Source organism: Trachurus japonicus, chromosome 20, assembly GCF_045865225.1.
Source record: "Trachurus japonicus isolate A0001 chromosome 20, Traja_1.0".
Classification (NCBI taxonomy): Eukaryota; Metazoa; Chordata; class Actinopteri; order Carangiformes; family Carangidae; genus Trachurus; species Trachurus japonicus.
In genome coordinates this window covers 9,956,488-9,974,580 of record NC_140926.1, presented here as the reverse complement: position 1 = coordinate 9,974,580, position 18,093 = coordinate 9,956,488, and the positions used below count along the sequence as shown (strand labels likewise).

Sequence of the window (18,093 nt, the reverse complement as noted above, 5' to 3'; positions counted from 1 at the left end):
GAGGGTGCATGAAGAAGACTGTATTGACCATGCATGACCTTGCATTCAGAGCCACCCCTGATTCTACCAGAGGTGACAGTCTGCTGCTGTCCTCAAACCATTGCATGATTTCCAATTAAATCCAGTGACATACTGGAAAACGCTACACCCTGAAGATGCGAGATAGTGATATTTCTTTTTTCTTGTAATGTTAGATGACATACACCCATAATCAGTTGTCAAGTCCATCCTGTTCCAAATACACTGTGTTGCTGGCGTAACTGAAAGAGGTTTTTATCAAGGCAAACTAATCATCATTACTAGTGTGACTATCCACAGCATGCAATGCGAACAGAACTGATCTGAACCATTGAATTGAACAGCATGGTTGCGAGTTGGCACTGTTGAATGAAAATCCTCATGGAAAAAACAAAACAAAACAAAACAAAACCCAACATCATCCTGTGACGACACCTTACCATGGAGTAGTAATGACTCAAGCATTGGCACATATACAGACATTTTTGGAAAATGTAAAAACTGTAACAAAAGCAAGAGCACTAAAACAACCAGCCATAACAAGCCTTTTGGATTTACATCTGAAACTGATCTATTACAAAGGCAAAACAATCACATTAGACGAGCATCAGACATGAAAAACACAGGTAAATCACAGTGTCTTGATGAGTTGGGAGTTAACGCAATATTCACTGTGCAATCATTATCCGTTTAAAAAAAAAGGCAACAAAATCAAATTCTGAACATAGCAAGGCGTACTTTAAAAACTAGCAATCCCTTCGGTTTCACAAACATTTGACAGCTTTTGATGTACAGCTCATAAAAAGATACATTTACAACAAAAATTCAAGTAGATGGTTTCAGAAATCGATTAATTTGACTTGAAATTTGAGCAAATGATGCATTTGCCTTGAATATGTTTGAGCTGAACTGTTCCATGTGTTCAGTGTCAAATTATGGTCAGTAGAATGATGCTTAAGAAAACAATTATAACGTCAGTCTTCACAGCTTTTCCATACATTTATACTCGCTGAAAACAAAACTCCACTGGATTGTTAACAGGAAGCTGTTCTTATTACAATGCTCTTAAACAATCCAAAAAATATTTTTGACATGAACTTTTACCAACGGAAACACTGGTTATTGTCAAAACTAAAATCTGCTAAAACAAACTCATTCATATTAGCAAAAGAATAGAGTTTCCTCCTTCATGGAAAACGCACTATAGCAGCATGCAGCTTGTTGGCAAATGTTGCCCAGGGTAAAATTAACAGTTTGTGCCTAAAAAGATATCATAAATAGGAAGTGTGAATATTATATAAACCTCAGATCAACACCTGATGATGGAAAAAGTAAACGAGTGTCAGAATCCTGCTAACATCTCCCATCGAACCTCTTAGTATAAATGGAACAGCTGAAAGAAGTCATTCTGTAATCTGTGTTTGTAGGTTTGTCGGTGACACCAATTCTGTATCCGTACTCCGGGTCAGCTTCACCACTTAACATGCAATGCACAATGTGAAATAAATATAATGCTTATTCCCACATGATAGTATGGACAAATAACTTCTGTTTATGTAATGTGAAACGTTTTGTTTGCATTCTCAGGTTGTATACACACTTGATTGTGGATTTACAAATCAGACATTAACGGTGTGAAACTGCTCTTGCATTGCTTAATGTCACAAGTAAAAACACAGTATTGACATTCAATTTCCCTTTTAGCACCTCTGTACTGACATAACCTGTACATCAGTGTCCTGTTTAACTGCCTGTGTCTTTTTTAAAATCCCATTTGCCTCGATCCCAGCAAGACCTAACAAACAGACTCAGAAAGTATTCAGACCCCCTGGACTTCTTTTATTTAAATTCAAGTTTTTCCCGTTATCAATTTACACTTGAAAAATCTATAGCATTACAATGGAAAAACTGAAATATCACACACATCGAGTTCAGACCCTTTGCTATGACACAATTAGCCTGTGTGGCTCTCATTCGATTCTTCAACATGGTGAGGGTGCAGAGTCCAGCGATGTCCTTAACGAAAAACGATTTGAGGATGTAATCACTGAGAAGGGTTCTTCAACCGAGTGCAGGCTAAAGGGTCTGAATACTAATGTCAAGGTGATGATACAGTTTTTCCTTTTTAATAAAATTCCAATCATGTATTTAAAAACAAATGTTCTGTTTTTGAATTGATTATTTAAATAAATAATTCAATACATTTTTGCATAACATAATAAAATGTAGGGGAAAAAAAGGAATGGAAGAGGTCTGAATATTTTATGAATGCTTTTAACACACAGCATACCAATGCCCATTCAACCTGACATTATTTAAATTATTTTGGAAGTAAACACATCCAAGACTCAGATATTCCAATACATTTCTTAAAGGCTATTTAAAAAACAAAATGAAACCTTTCATTGAATGGCAGTGGATGAAAGATGAATTGACTCATTCATACGTATTATTATCATTCTTTGTGATTACACTTAATAAGATCCGATTGTGACTCAATCATATCCCTGCAAATTTATCTCAAGGAGAAAAAAAAAAAGACGCTTCACCCTTCAACAGGCATTTGACAATGATACTATGGCACTGACCATTGTTGTGGAATCACTAAATGCTTTCTAGGATCCCTCAAATCTTTGTGTCGTCATCAACCTGATCTTAAAATTTGTAAGTCTTTTGTTGAACAGTAAGTTTGTAAAGAACGGTAAACTTTTTGACAATTTGTGTTTTTTGGGCTAACAGTCCACTGTCCCATGACAACCTCTTTTGTGTAGTGGTAAATTGTTCAAGAGAAAAATAATTGACCATGCACACAGAGTATTGCTAAGACGTCATTTCATGGCTTAGGGATGGCCACTTAAAAATGGTCCATCGGTACATCTCAGTGACTGTGCCCGCTCTCCCAAAGAAAAGAAAAAAAAAATCTGTTTCCCCTCATTACATTCAGCCCTGTAATGTCACGAGTCCCAGGTGTGCTACATCTGAAGCAGCTCGACATGTAAGGGTCCAATCTGCCGCTCACCGATGCACTGAGAGTGACGTCGTCTTGTCTCTATTGTGGCGTTTCCACACCACTGACACCCTGGTTCCCCTTAATCCGTCTTCCCATTCTCCTGAGGTGTGCCGGCTTTGCTCCGGTGTGCCGAACGCAACACCTTGTAGCAGCCGCGGGCAATCTTATGCATCCACATAACGTTCATGACGTCCAAGCAGATACTGGAGCAGATCCAAGCCACGCGGCCACCCCAGGGTACCACGTAGTAGGCCTCAGTGCCATAGACTGCATACATACGAGTGTAGTAGACTGGCATGACGGCGATGCGGACCACGAAAAAGACTACTGCCATAGCAACGCCATTTGCCATGTTGGGCCTGGAGGACTTAGGATAACCAAGTACCTCAAAGAACCAGCTGAAACATAATATACGGTTGAGAAAATAGCATCGAGCTGGACAAAGATGCTGTATATGCATGTTATCATGTATGACCACAGCTTTATCCAGATAAATAGTTCAAAAAACATGCAACCAGCAGTGGATTTCCCAACAATTAACACAACCTCCAACATAATAATAATCTGCAGAAATGCTCCAACAATGAATTTTAAACCCAGATTATTAGTAAGCAGATACGTACCGCTGGTTCACACATGGTGTAGAAAACTCAGCGAGCAGACGGAAGTTAGCAAAATAAGGCAACATTCCTTGGCCCTGGAAGAACAAGGCAAGAACAAGAAGACAACAGAAAATGAAAGGGACAAAAACAAGACACTGAGTCATTTGGATCAGCATGCATAAAGCTGATGCACCATCTGCTCCTTGGGGTAACACAAACAGCATTTCTTATCAGTACCTTGGACTAACAGCGGCAGGTACTGTACATACAGCAAAGATCCTGACGAATCAACAAAACTAAGGTATATCGAAGACCTTTGCATGCATAACCATATCATAATTCATAATTTACCATCCAATTCAAAATTTAGGAAATACTTTTACAGCATGGGCAGGTCTAATATTAGATGAAGCCCCCTCCAAATTTAGACCTATTTGGCAGATCTAACAAAAGACCGTTCTCCGTCAGGGCACATAATTATTCCTTCAAGTTTTGCAGGCCAAAATTAGACTGTCGCCTTTAATTTCCCTTCCTAATGATTCATTCTCCTCATTTATTGTGAGCAGAGACTCATCCTACACTAAGAGTGGGGTACAAAGAACTCACAAGGTACAAAATAATATAAAACTAGACAGTGACTATAAGTAAAAGCAGTGGATAGACAGCCTAACCAACCGATACCACCACTGGCCTCACTTCTAGAGAGCCTCTACAGAGGTTTTCATGATCAAGTACTAAACGTTCATCTTCAACTGCCCTTGAAAAACACAACCCACCACCATGCACAAATGCCAACATGAATAACAATTGTTTTTCATTTATTCAGGTAATCATCACCAATGCACCTTCACAGCAAACTACGGTATATATCAACTATTTCTAGTCTTTTCACCCTGAGTGCAGAAAAAAAACATACTGTTAGGACTGAGTAACATCCCAATATATTCAGAACATATCAACACAGCACAGGCTTTGATACATATAATGTACATATACATATTATAAGCCAGCCACTAGTTGAGGAAGCAATCAAAAGCCATGCAGAGTAAAAAAAAAAGTGATGTTTCAACTGTCAAATATGTCACTGTTTAGAAGATCAGGGCCTGAATTCCACATTGTCTTAGGTTTGGAATAAGCGCCAGCAGCTTCTACCTGCCTTGAACATGAGTTTAAAGCTGGATTATGAGTACTTGAGATTGTAATTTATAAATCTAGCGATGGTGGCAATGACACCCGATTCAAAAATGCACAAGCGGTGGTTTTTGACCTGGACAGAAGCCACTGCAAAATCCTAGTATGAGTGATAGAAATGTAATTGACATGTCTTTATTTCCATTACACTAAATAGAAGTGCACAATTTTCAGCTACTGCTAAATATAATGATGAAATGAAAGATGATGTTAAAACCAAGATGCTTTCAGGAGACTGATCTTTAACACTGTTGACCAAGGCTAATTTACTACATCAACAACAAACAGTGAGACTTAAATGATGCTGTCAAAATTGTGCCATTAGCCAAATAAATTTGAATCAGATTTTCTGTCTGAAAAAAGTGCTGTTGTCTAAAACTTAATTAATAAGATCAAACACAAAGGTCTAAATCAAAATAAGGATGAAAATCAGTTTCAAATTTCACTAAGAAACACCTAAAAACATAGAATTCAAAGTTACTCGGCTTTTGGCCCGATTTATAGAGCATGAAGGAAGACTTACCGTCAGGGCTGAAACAAAAGCTGGTCATTTAAACATACTTACTATGTGATACAAACAGGGGACATCTGCATAACAGTTTATATACCATGTGATGTAATCTTTTCACCTAGCATGAGCATACTAGTACCTCTAGGAACTGGTAAGTCCATACTGTGACTGGGCATCATATCTGCTCAGTGCAACACAACAGCAATAACAGCAGACAAGACAGGAATAAAGAAGTCCCAATCTAGATCAAAGACCTGTTCTGGGTTTTTAAATGATACACAACTGTTTTGGTAGTTTTTGCATGAACGGGGGGGCGGGGGATGACACAACCCAACTTTTGGTTGGTAGTTTTTGCATGTAGGGTTTAAAAGAGGGGCTATTTATGTTAAAGTCAGCGGAGGACACAGAGACAGACAGACAGGTACATTAGAAGAAACTCAAAAGAAAGATGCCACCACAGTTGGAAGCAAATAAGAAGCAACACTTACAACACTGAGAAGAAAGCATGCATCTATTATTATACAGCATGTTTCCATCTTTCTGATTAAGCTATACTTAATTGTTAAAATGGACACAAAAGACAGATTATGCTGTTATTAAGAAATACATATAAAATGACTTCAACACTGTTCAATCCAGACATCAATGGCTAACTAATCAATATTCGAAACATGCCAACAATATCATGAAATTGATCTGATTTGTATATATTTTTTAATACGTTTCTCAACTGTAAGTAAATTGAATTAGGCCTAGATTTTGTTGTATGTCTCAAGGGGTAATATTGAGAAGGTAGAGTCTTTTTGTGAATTTGACATGTACATTTCCACATAAACACACTCAACACATTAACTAATAAGACTAAGACAACAAATGACAAAGTTGACTGGGTACAGAACTAAAGAAAATGATAATGACATCAAGGATTAGCCAATTTTATTGTGTTTTTAAATGCAAATATAATCACGCCTACAGTAGTGACTCATTATCTGTTTTCTCTCCATCACTGTTGAATAATGTGGAGCATTCATTCTGTTATGCCACATGGATTGGAGATCTAGTCTGAGGAAACAGTCATGAGTGTCCAGTAACAGTATGGCCTACATCATCTCATCTACCTAATTCTATTTAGACACAGGTGCTTGCTCTGTTTCTCCAAGTGAAAGGCTGGATTTATAGTCAGCAGTAAATTATAATTTAAGAGCGACAATGTTACACTCTTAAATTGGTCCATTATGGTAAAGACAAAGAAATGTATCGTAGTGATAATACACATTAAAAGTGTAAAAATGTAAATTTGAGTCACATTAAAAGAAGAAATCTGTAAATCCAGCCACTGACTGCAATGTCCAAAGGGGTAAGATGTAAATCTGGACTGCAGCATTTTTGGTTCAAACCAGATGTCTGAAGTGCTTTACAGCTTTACACCACAATTTTGTGATTTTCCAATTACAACATGAAACCAAATTATCGTACAAAGCATTTAAGCATTTTTTAAATCCAAGGACGTATGGGGACTTGGAAGCAGAGCAATGCACGCTGTATGTCCTCTTGCATTGTTCCATATTGAAAATATTGAACATTTATCGTAGGGGGGGACAAACAGGAATGACCTGTAAGTTGATTTAACTCAAATAAAGTGGGTATAAGGGGAAAAAAAGAATTTTTAGAGCGTTAACAACAGTAATTCCATCAGGTACACCTGACAGAATACATTCAACATGGTGTTATAAAAAGCTTTGGCTATTTGGTGACGCATTTTATCATCTGGGGTCATGTTGATGGCTTTGTCAGCTCTCCCTCATCAGGGAGTCTGAGGAGGAGTGTAAGAGAAGAGAGAGAGGAGGCAGCACTAGGTTCTGGCACAAAAACAGACAGGCTGAAGGTACTGTAGATAAGTCAGGTAAGTCATTAGGAGCGTTAAATACTGTTTGTTGGCATGCACAGCAACAAGAAAGGAACCCTGTCTTTATAGAAGGCTTCAGAGCTGCCAGCATGCACACAGTGGTTACAGTCCAGCATTCGGCTGCGCTAAGATCAGAGCAGCTCAGCGTACGTCACATTCACACAACATTAAAAGGGGTCAGTAAAACAAACAGAAAGCACAGATATTGTAAGGGCAAGGTGAAAGGGGAAGGAGGAGGAGGGGGGGGTCATCAGCCAGTACCATTATTGAGCATTCCATGCAAAAAATACCATAGTCATTCATCTCTATGATAATTATGCGACAGATCCTGGCGACCTAGAGGGTTTCAGATTGAACCAAGAGTGAACAGCACTGCCCATAAACGCTGAGTACACTGAACAACCTCCATGTAGATAAGCTCAAACTATGTACGAGCAGTGGAGTAATAACCAATGAGTCACTAATTAGGACTTCAAATGGATTTTGAAATCAACATCAAGCTAACTGCTACAAGTGCTGAAGATAAATGAAATGTCAAATAGCCTGAAACCTGTGATTATCAGTGTTGTTACTGGAATCCTTACAAACACCATTTAAACTGTTACTTCGAGTCCTTTTTATCTAAAAAAAAAAAAAATACAACCAGGAAAAGCAAGAAACATCTTCATAATGAAACTGTGAGCAGACACTGATTTTAACCATTCATAATGTGCTGTGCAGGACTCCGACTAGGCTTCAACTACCCTATATGGAGCTGTGGGATTGTATGAGGATGGCCATGGGATGGCCCACTTACTGAATAAATGGCTACACAGACAGTTCAACAAGACATGGCTGTTCACCCTTGGTTGTCTTCTTCCCATCTTGCCTGCACGTTCTGCTATTGGACAATAGGGCACTCACCAGTACATAGTAGTAAGCATACAATGCTGCCAGATGGTGAATTACAAAAAACTTGTCGCCTATCGCCTTCCAATAGTAAAATATTAGCAGCAGATCTGGAAAACAAGAGTACAAGGGAAAGAGAGAAAACATGTCATTAGTGCATTCACAACATAAAAAATACTCTGTAAACTTTTACTATAAACTCAAATTCAGTTCTCTTTTGCATTATCAATGATGTGCATGCTTTCTGGGTCTCACTTACAAACATTACCTGGGTAAACAGTGTGTTTCTCTTACCAGATATGAGGTAGCCTGTTGTGATGGCAACATTAGTCTTCACCAGTGTAGGATCTCCCCTATTGAAAATACACATTGGGTTTGACTGGGTTTGTGTGAATGAATTTGAAAAACGGGCTGTCTGTAAGTTTTCCTGCCAGGAGCAGGTGGTGTTGATTGTTGTTAAAAAGCACTTCAGTTATTGTTGCGTTTACACGACAAGAGGTGACGGCGCTCCCACTGAGCAGCAATATGTTCTCAGGGAAGACTGGAGGCTATAGTGTGTCTCTGTCAGCTAGTGACATATTGGGTTGGGGCTTGGGTTAGTATGCATGCTAACATAATGAAGGAAAGAAGTGATAGAAATTGTCAGCATTGCCATTGCTTTTCATCACTATAGCTGTCTATGGATATTCTCATTCATCCAGGTCATCGTTATCTCTGGGCAACAGATTTAATCAAAGGCAACTGGACTTGTATTTGTCTAGGAAGACGTTTCACCTCTTATCCAGGGGCTTCATCAGTTCGCAATGCATCAGTCTGACAAGTCCTCACTAGTCTTGTCAGGACTCGTCAGACCAGTGACCTAGTCAGACCAGTGAGGACTAGTCAGACCGATGCGTTGCGAACAGATGAAGCCCCTGGATAAGAGGCAAAACGTCTTCCTAGACAAATACAGCTGCTTTAAAGGGGACATATTATGGAAATATCACTTTTTGAAGGCTATAGTGCGAGAACTGACAAAGAAATCTGTAATTTGCAGGCTCCCTAGATTGAAATCCATGTGGTTTTATGAGCTGTTCACTCAGTTGTCCTCCAGTGATGTAACTAGCTTTCTAATTTGCATAACCCCACCCCTAACTGGTATATATCCTTGGGGTATTTTGACCACAGCATGTCACAGACATGTCTTTAAGACACCTGGGAACTATTTTAATTTGTGGAAAAGGGGCATAATATGTCTCCTTTAAAGATTGATGGTGGACCTGCAGTGTTTCTTCACAACACACAAGAAAACAGCTGTTAACATAAGTCTCTATGGCAATAGCAAACCATACAAATAGCTCCTTTAAATAAGTATTGGTATTAAAACCCTGAGGATTGGTAATGGTAGTCAAATTCAAAATGGTTGTAGGTAGCCCCTGAAAAACTTCCAAACACAAAATTTAACACTCACAAGTTGCTGGTGTATAACCCAATTCTGCTGCTGTGTTTTTTAAAAGAATCAACACACACCATCCTCCCAACCCTGTGCATACTGATTCAACCCATTCATGTGTAGCATACCAGACAAGATCGACAGACCAGCCATGTTTACAGCTGCTAAGTATGGAAAGTGGACGTTCAGGTTTACAAACATGATTCACAGCCAAACTCTCACCAGACTGGATCTTCATTGACCGGGTCGTCAAACCACAAGATGTAGAGACAGAAGATTCCCACCAACAGTGCGTGGAACGTCGACACTGTCCTGAAATGAAAACACACACACACACACACACACACACACACACACACACACACACACACACACACACACACACACACACACACACACACACACACACACACACACACACACACACACACACACACACACACACACACACACACACACACACACACACACACACACACACACACACACACACACACACACACACACACACACACACACACACACACACACACACACACACACTGCTGTGAAGATCTGCTCCTGTCTTGACACATGTCAGAGATTTTCTGCTCCCATCAGTGGAATAGTGCACATTTATCTTCATTCATGAAAAGTGCCTTGGAGCTGCTTTGTGGTTAAGCAGTGAATTTTGAGTACTCACTATGGATCAACTGATCCCCTGTCAGGGCTGCACACAGATTCAGACCAATTAGACTAAGAGATTAAACACTGCTGAAGGGTCAGGCAGAGCGGCACTCAGTCCCAGTCAATCATTCAAGCAGTGAGACTGTCCAACAGTTCTCAGCAATCACTCATTAAGACAGAGTGACAGTCTGACTCTGAGATGTTTTTATCCCCATAGCCTATATCCATCTCTATGAATCATTAATTTTTATCTGCTCATAATAAACCATGTGACTATATCAATTTCACTAGTGCTCTCATGAGTTATACGCTGAGTGTGCAAGATGAAAATGAATGATTCATGCAGGTTGGACCGGGCTGGTGCCCTCAAACACTCAACCCTCCTGGAAATCCACTGTCTCTCAACCCACTGTTCGGCCTTCACTGTCATCGCGCTTTACGATAAGAGCAGACAGTCTGTCTGTCTCACTCTATCTTTTCATTCCGATCGAGATGTTCTAACCCACATCTGCAATGCTCCCATGACAAGTTAGCAGATTAAACACCAACATGACAACAGATGACATGCGGTTGTTGTCTGATCAAATGGTCCATTCATCGGTATGAGCACAGACGCCTTCAAGCATTCCTACTTGTCTGTTCTGTTTGACCGATGAACGGTGAAGATAAGATGATTCAGTTGATTAAAGGGTGACCTGACTGTAAGAACAAGTGAACATTTAAGCACAAAGAACATTCATAATTAAATCCTTAGAGGAGCTTGAAATAAAAAACAGACAAGAATGAAACCAAAAGAACCCTAAAATGTTCACACCACTGTGGTAGCCAGCCAAAGAATAGACCTCTGTGCAATATCACAAAAATGTAAAATGATCCAAAACTGCCTAATTGTGCAGGTCAGTTTACCTGTGATCACTACAAAAAAATAATTGCACCTGTGATTTCAAATGTAGGCCAGAGGCTACAAAGTCTGCAGCACAGGTCCAGCAGTGGTTAGCTGGTGTAGGGGCTTTACCCTCAATGACTGAAGGCTCAGTGCCATCCTCGGAAAAATATATGCATTGCACAATTTACTATTTACACAACCTTGCATTGAAAACCAGACATGCAAGTGTTTCTGGCTTGGAACATGATGTTTCAGAGATTGTCAGACAGTATGAAGGACACTGCATGAAGTCAGCTTCTGTGAAAGCATCCAAGAAGAAAACCTGCTCCTCACACAGCACAAAAACTTGATAGGGCTGCAACTAACGATTATTTTCATTATCGATTAATCTGTCGATTATTCAAACGATTAATCGATTAGTTGGCGATTAATTTAATAATCGATTATTGTTCAATTCATTGTTGCAGCTATACTTAAAGACTAAACTTTAAAGAAGTAAACTATCATCTAAATAATGATCGAATCTGGCAGCAGGCATACAAAACATAACATACTATTAAAGAACGGAATAACATTAACAAGTGGTGTTCTGACTTTTGTTGCAGTTGAACCTCAAATATGGACCTTAAAATGTTGTTTAATTAATAAAACATTGATGTTTTTCCATATTTGTTGCCTCATTTCTTGTCATGAGACATGGAAATCTCAAGGATTACAATTTAAAAGGATTTCTTTTAACTGCTAGCTACATAAACCCATGATGTCAGCGATGAAGTTGGTGAATAAAATAATACTATACCCAATACAAACAGGCATGAAAACTGTAAAGGGTTGTAAAAAGTCTAAATTTTGTCTTTGTTCAAAATAGCAGAGTGATATAGGGTCAGGCTGAAAAAAAAAAAAAAACACTACAGCACTATGCTGCCAGCACCTTGAAGCAGTGCCACATAGAGCCAACATAGAAAAACACACAATGCATCTTACTGGTGAGTCAGATACTATGTCACAGGAAATATGTGGGTTGACTGTCAGTATCTTTGGACTGAGCTGAAACGAATCCGCTCTGGCCAACATCGAAGCTGAGCTCACACTCTGCTGCCGTACATAGCGCGTGTGAATAATTCCTACTCATCGTGACCGTTCACCTTGAGTTCCATTCCACCTTCTGCTTGTCGCTGAGGCCGAGGAAGCCGCGGCTGATGCGCATGGACATCCACGGGCTGACTTTGTGGAAGAGCCACTGGAAGGTGAGGAAACTGGTCACCGAGATGGTGAGGATAAGCTGGCTGAATGGGTCCATGGCCATCCAACCCCACTGTGGGAGAAGAGACGAGTAAAAAGGTTAGAAAAGAAGACTTGGAAAGTTAGTGCTACCCTGTTGGTTCATTATAACACTTCTAAGACAAAAAACATAGGGTATTAGCAACTTTCAGGGCTACCTTTACTCCATCGGTCGCTTTATACCTTCAGAAACGGAATGGAAATGTATTTACGTGACAATGACATGCTAATGTGGCTGTGCTACTTCCTTGGTTTATGTTACAGACTGAACACCGTGTGGTTTCAGTTCACACAGCATCTCAACCCACATACACACGCCTCCTTCCTCAGGAAACTATACAACAAAAAAGGAGGTGTTCGTTTACATGTCCACACTGACTGGATGTAAAACACGCTTTTCAACCCAGTATGGACCTGACTGACTGATCAGCAGCGCTATAACCATCTGACAGTGTCCTACTTTACAACTTAAAGCAGAGCCATGGTATGAGTTCTGTAATTACATTCTGTTTCCCTTGGTGTATTACAGGGCAGAGTGTATCTTCACATCAATACATCATACATCCACTGGTGCTGAGTGGAAATCTAATGACATTCTGCACAGCTACTTATAAAACTACTTAGATATTACCCAAGAGCATCTTGAACACAATGAAGATAAGAGCGTTAATGAATAATAACACGCATAACACTGTGAGAGACAACAAACATTTGGTGGAGCATAAGGTTGATTAATGTGAAACGGGGTTATTTAAGCACTGCATATACTATTGACATCCTGAACATTTGATAATTTCAATTTTGACGTCTTTTATGCTGGATCTGTGTCTATTAGTGGATCTATTCTCTTATTATCTGAACAAAAGAGCTTCATTCTCTGGAGCTCTGTGGAAACATTCATTCCATTTATTTATTTAAGCCTCGAAGGTCACTGAGGTTTCCCCCTCGTCTGCAGTGATGTCAAGATACACAGACGTTATGCAAGGCCAGTTACAGCATAGATATTATTGAGGGTGGTGAACATCCAATTGGAGCTTTATGGATAAAAGGTAACAGTATAAATCACACATCTCTACCAGTGAGGACACATTCTTTTCAATGATTGATGTAACAATACTAACAGTAGCTACAGATGGCCTGATGTAGTATTATGTATGTAGTAGTAGCTATATATGCATCAAAGAGAAACCAAATCCAGTTTGCCATGCACCTATGGATGGTCTCATAACACATAACCAAACTGGTCGCTACAGTCAGAGCTTCTGTGAATGTCACTGAGTCACCGTCAAAGACTCACATTATGAATATTCACCTCAACAACACAGAATAACATGTCCAGAGGCGAAGGCTCAAGTGTGTGGGTCTCAAAAAGCAGGTTTCAAACACATCCACTGATGCTCTTTGAATTCCTTTCACCAAGACGACTTTGTGTTGTTGCGGAATAGCATTGCATAACTAAGAGACATTACTGTTGTTGTGTGACAAATGTGAATCTGTTTCACTTGGATAATGAGTCAGTTTGATCAAACCCTGTGTGAATAGATGGGTGCTGAATCCTCAGAGGCGGTAATAAAAGGAAATCGGATGTAGGACACTTAAATTGTTTATTCATGCATTGCGCTGACATTTTGGGAAGCCGCCCCTCCTCAGCTAAAATCACAACAGTATGACAACTAATCAAAGGTGAGCTGTGTGACATAATCAAGCACAGTAGCACAGCCAATCAGAGGGCTTGTATCCTGAATAACATCCACACCAAGAGGGATTTTGCAACTCTGAACACGTGGATATCATATAACGAAAAAACACACAGGACGATGTAGAGTATTTATCCAAAGTAGACAGCATAAACTTCAAGACACTCTTGCGATGGAAGTCTCTGTGCTTGGGTTCATCATCATTTGCAAACATGTAGGCGTTCAGCACATGCTGTACAGTGCTGTGCTCTCCTCCGAATCAAGCCACCAAAGCTGCATTAGCTTATACAGTAGTTGAGCCTGCATGAAAAATGTAATGGTGCTCCTGTTTGTGAGAGCATCACTAAAGCGGCTCCATTATTTATATTGAATTAATTCCACAATGCAAAAAGGGAATTTTTGTACTGTTATATTGAATAATGCAGGTTAAGACTAAATCATTCAAGTATTAACTGCTTTCTGACCACCTCCATTTTCTTAGTTGGTTAGTTGCAGCTTTATGTTAAAGAAATACTTGTGATTCTGTTTGTCCCTGTTTTGAATTGATTGACTTTTATCGACTCGACATCACTGTGAATCCCCACATGATCTTCCCCTTAAAGTAAAATTAAAATTAATGAATTAAAACGTTTAGATAAAAGCAGAAAAACCCCACATCCATCTACATGAATAAAATACTTTGCTTTGCAATGGTTAAGTTTAGTTTTACACTGATAGGACCTGATTTTGAAAGGCACGCACCTGTCTGTACACACTAAGGTCTCTCAGCTGACAATGCAGATCAGAGCAGAAGCCAAACCCAAGAAGAGGAAGGAACTGCCCGCACAGCTCAAAGACCCGACTGTGATTTGAGTCGAGGCTCAGATCTGAGGAAAAAAAGAATCCGCTGCACTGAAGTTCCCAAGAGCAGGCCTCCTCCATAACTCTTGAACTAAAGGGGTGTTGAACAACCCTGACTCTTCCAAGAGTCGGCGGCTCGGCCAAACTAAGCAATCAGGAAAGAAGAGCCTTGGGAAGAGAAGTGATCGAGTACCTGGCGGCAACTCTGGCCGGGTGGTGGAAAAAAACTCCAGAAGGACGACTGATTCTGAGTGTCATGTATGATGCTTTAAACTGAAATCAAACTGTTCAATCTTGGCCTCATCAGACCAGAGAAACATGTCTATCAAAGTCTGAGAATCCTAAAAGTACTTGTTTTGCTCTGAGGAAAGGTTTCCGCATGATCACTCTACCATAAAACTTGGATTGATGGAGTGCTGCACTAATGTTTGTCCTTTTTGTAGACTTCCCTGATGCGGCTCTGTCCAACCTATTGCATGTCCTGCAGGTGGACTCCAATCAAGGTGTAAAAACATCTCAGACATGATCAGAAGGAACCGCAGATACATTCGAAGTGAGATAGAAAAGCTTCCAAATACTTTCATCAATGTAACATAGAAATCTAAAAAATCTGTTTTTATCTTTTCATGTGATATTGAATGTAGATTCGTGAAGGCATTTTTTGAATGTTAGTGTAAGACTGAAACATAACAAAATATGAAAGATGGAGGGGGTCTGAAAACTTTCTGAACACACTGTACATCAACAAACTACAATGTTTTCAAAATTTCGACTTAAAACATTTACAAAAAAGTAACTTTTAATATGACAAGTAGAATTCTTAATATATATATATCGAGCAGTTCTACTATTATATGGATAATGTTCCAGTTACTCTCCTGGTATGATGGCTTTTTTCTAAGTGGTCAGCCCTGTGGCGGAATATGAGAGCATAGTATAAATGTTGTTGAGCACTGGACGGTCTTAAATTAACATAGTGTGCAGTAAAACCATGCGTTACAGCCCAGAGCCATTGTTACATTCCAAAAAATCTATCCATCATGTCTATATTTGGATGAAGTGTGTGTCCTCTATAAGAAAACAAAGACCCAAAATTAGCAGCTCTACTCACAGTCTGGCCCGTAGCCAGTAAATGTATGTCAGAGACAGAGGTCCACAGCAGCCACTGGGAGCCCACTCCACTGAACTGTTTTATGAGTGTTGCATTGAGCTATTTGCATACTGGATAATTTGACTGCTCCAGCCATTGGTAAGAGGCCAAGTCTGTTAACTTTGGTGACATATTTACATCTCCTCTGCAACTGGAGAAAGTATCCTCAAGCACAGGCCTACAAAAAAAACAAACTCATCTCCCTCCCTGGAGCTCTGGCCTTGGTGATTTTATACCTGCCTGCTGTGCTGTGTCAAAGAAATGCTTGAGGACTAGCAGCGTGCCTCATGGAAACACTGTAAACAACAAGAAGCCACCAGGGGACCAGAGGCCAATTCCACAGAGTCCTCTCCTCTTGCCTGCCTGTAATGCATTAGTGGGCAGCGAGCTCCCGTACTTAAACACAGCACGCTGCGAGGCAGAGAAGACTTTGTTATTATGGGGGACACTTCAGGAAACCGTGAGGTGATTCTGGGTAAGGGACTAATGTTACTCTCTGTCGTGCTTACAAAGCACATGGCACTATTTTAGGTACACACACACACATGCATGTTTGTGTCTGGTGAGTGCGGTACAGGAGGACAGGACACTGCTGCTGCCAAGGGCACATTCTGAAGTTGAGTGAAGAAGAAAAAGACAGCTGAAAAGCCTCAAAGAATAAAGGCTACTGTACATGACATGTAGCCTACACAGCCTCTTGAATGGAAATCTGCTTTTTAGCAAACACATTAGCATTTACTTGAATGGAACTGTGGACTGAAAACTATGAGAAATCACGGAACAAGATTTAGAGATAAAAGAAATAATCAGATGATGCAGGCTATTTCCTGACTCACCTGTCAAATATCATTGCTATTTATTCAAAATAGACCTGTGCTGATAATAATACCTCCAATTAAGAGTCAACATTATGAACAACAAATTTCCTTTTTGCTGCAACATGCTGGTCTCATAAGAATCAATTTCAAAGTAAACCTATGTTTGGGATCACTATTATACTGTGTCAACCATAGAGAACTGCATTCATGGGCCCAGTCTAAATCATGCTATAGGTGATGTCTATTTCCACTGCACAAGAATGAAACTGGTTACTTCCTGGCAAATTGTTTTGCAACCTTCATATGCATCTAAAACGACCAAATGGCAAGTAGCCTAGAGCCAAAATGCGCTTGCGTAAGACAGGAGGACCCTTTTCTTTTTAAAGGGGGGGGGGGGGCGAGATGATAGATGGATGATAGGCTGAAGAAAAATAACTTCAGCTGTGCGTGTATTTTTATTTTATTTATTTATTTCTATTTTTTTCCCCCCAGCTGTTGGATTTCCCCCCCTCAAAGCTCACCTTATCAACGGAGGTGTTAACGTCTTCTAAGATATAGGACAGCACATACACTACACACGCGAGGCCAATTCACGCCGCATTGCCTGGTCAGCCTGTGTGTGTGTGTATGTAACGTGTTGTGTGTTGTGTGTGTGTGGTGGGGGGAATAACAGTGGCCTGTGCCTGCTGCTGGTTCCCGTGTGCACCAGCCGTGGGCTACACATGACATTACAAAATAAAAGACTCACCTTCTGACTTTCATTAAGATGATCTCGGCGCCGTCACTCTCTCAAGTGGTTCTGGTTTCCAGGGTCGCTCGTGAACGTGAAGCCGTGTCCGTTGAGTGAAAGCTACAGCCATATCGAGTCATTTCTCTCTCTCTCTCTCTCTCTCTTTCTCTCTCTGTGTTCTCTCTTTTTTTTCTCTCTCTCTCTCTCGATAAACAACACAGCCCGCCTCCCTGCCTGCCTGCCTGCCGCTCCTCCGCGCTATAAACTCGGGCTGGACGCGGAGTGTTCTCCGTGCCGCGGCTCCGCCACCTTTGCGGTGTTTACCGAGAATCCCGTGCGGCGTGAAACGTGCATAATTGCAGAGGTGCGGATCGTGAAGCTCGACGCTCGATTAGCGTACGAAGGAGAGGAGAGGAGGGGAGGGGAGAGGAGAGGAGAGGAGGTGGGGGCGTGCATGTGTGTGTGTG

At 40.4% G+C, this 18,093-nt stretch overlaps 1 protein-coding gene across 1 annotated transcript; it reads right to left on the bottom strand.

The window, feature by feature from the left end:
- Positions 1–714: 714 nt before the first annotated feature.
- On the bottom strand, positions 715–18,093 carry LOC146966446 (TLC domain-containing protein 4-B-like). The gene is made up of 7 exons (XM_085764047.1): positions 17,645–18,093; positions 12,256–12,425; positions 9,781–9,870; positions 8,421–8,479; positions 8,142–8,236; positions 3,652–3,725; positions 715–3,426 (listed from the first exon to the last, which is right to left on the bottom strand). The coding sequence occupies exons 2-7, from the start codon at positions 12,414–12,416 to the stop codon at positions 3,108–3,110; spliced, it is 798 nt and encodes a 265-aa protein (XP_085620173.1). The 5' UTR covers positions 12,417–12,425; positions 17,645–18,093; the 3' UTR covers positions 715–3,107.